Source organism: Colobus angolensis, unplaced genomic scaffold, assembly GCF_000951035.1.
Source record: "Colobus angolensis palliatus isolate OR3802 unplaced genomic scaffold, Cang.pa_1.0 Scaffold185, whole genome shotgun sequence".
NCBI classification, from domain to species: domain Eukaryota; kingdom Metazoa; phylum Chordata; class Mammalia; order Primates; family Cercopithecidae; genus Colobus; species Colobus angolensis.
Window position 1 is genome coordinate 1207641 of NW_012114988.1, and position 1358 is coordinate 1208998.

General features: G+C 47.7%; 1 protein-coding gene across 1 annotated transcript in view; it reads right to left on the reverse strand.

The window, feature by feature from the left end:
* The window catches only part of LOC105510266 (chymotrypsin-like elastase family member 2B), a 17298-nt gene extending 16266 nt beyond the window's left edge, over window positions 1-1032 (reverse strand). Inside the window, 2 exon segments of the mRNA XM_011939948.1 lie at window positions 594-682; window positions 973-1032. Coding sequence (XP_011795338.1) covers window positions 594-682; window positions 973-1012 — 129 coding nt within the window. The 5' untranslated portion in view covers window positions 1013-1032.
* Between the last annotated feature and the right edge of the window lie 326 nt (window positions 1033-1358).

The following is a 1358-nucleotide window of genomic DNA, read 5'->3' on the forward strand; positions in this document are numbered from 1 at the left end:
CCTCTGATTGGTTAACAGAGTAAGACTATAGTTGTAAATTTGTGTATGGGCAGTGGGGAGGGGACAGCTCCTTACTGCAGTTGGAGGAGGCACCTTTCCATACGCATACAAGGTTGGCCAAGGCCACTGAAATGTATCTTTTTTTTTTTTTTTTTTTTGAGATGGAGTCTCTGTTTGTTATCCAGGCTGGAGTGCAGAGGTGCAATCTCATCTCACTTCAACTTCTGCCTCTTGGGTTCAAGTATTTCTCCTGCCTCAGCCTCCCAGTTGCTGGGATTACAGGTATGCGCCACTGCGCTTGGCTAATTTTGTATTATTAGTAGGGACGGGGTTTCACCACGTTGCCCAGGCTGGTCTCAAACTCCTGACTTCAGGTTATCTGCCCACCAGGGCCTCCCAAAGTGCTGGGATAACAGGCATGAGCCACTGCACCCAGCTGGAAATGTATCTTATTGGTGAAGTTGCCTGTGCTGCTCTCTGAGTCCCATCAATGCTCACTTTGCCAGCACAGTAGACCCCATGGTGGAAGGGCAAAGGGAGGATGTAAAGGGAGTGGGGCAGGGACGGGGGTAAGTACAGTGTGGTCGACTCACCTGCCAGGGCCAGCTGTTGGGCCTCGCTTCTTCACCACCATACATCCTAGACATACCAGGCGGGTAACTGGGGACCCCACAACTGAGGGCTATGAAAAGAGAAAGGGACTTGAGTCCAAGAAGCAGCGACCCACACAATGTAAACTACACTTGCTGCATTCTGAACCCCCAAATAGAAAACCCTTGTTCTAGAGGGATCCCAAGAGGTCATAGAATCCTGCTCTTTGCTCCAGTTCTTTGAAACTCCATTCCAGTTTTCTTATGATTACACGTCTGAATGCAGTAAGGGTTGGGTGGTGCGAGAGGGGAGGACAGGAAGATCCCATTTCCAGCCATGCCAGGGGATGGGAAACCAGTGACTCTGGGTGACAGGGTTTACCTCCAGCTACCAGCGCAGACAGCAGCAGGGTGCTAATCATAGTGTGTCTGTGGGAGTTCTGTCAGCGTGGCCCTGGATAAGGCCCTGGTTTTATGAGTGAACTTATCAGTGAGAGATACACTAGGAGCACGCAAGATGGGGATTTTCTCAAAGTCCAGGGGAAAAAAGAGCTTGTGTCCAAATATTTTTTTTTCCATTTCCTCCCAACTGTCACCCTAGAAATACTTTGAAAAAGATGCCAAGGGTAGATATTGGAATATGGGTTCCATCTGTTTTAAAGAGATTATGTTGTGTGTTAGGGAAGGAAGAAAAATACTAATAGTTGGTCCTTGGAGTTGTGTTTTCTTTTTTTTCTTTTTTTTTTTTTTGAGACGGAGTCTTGCTCT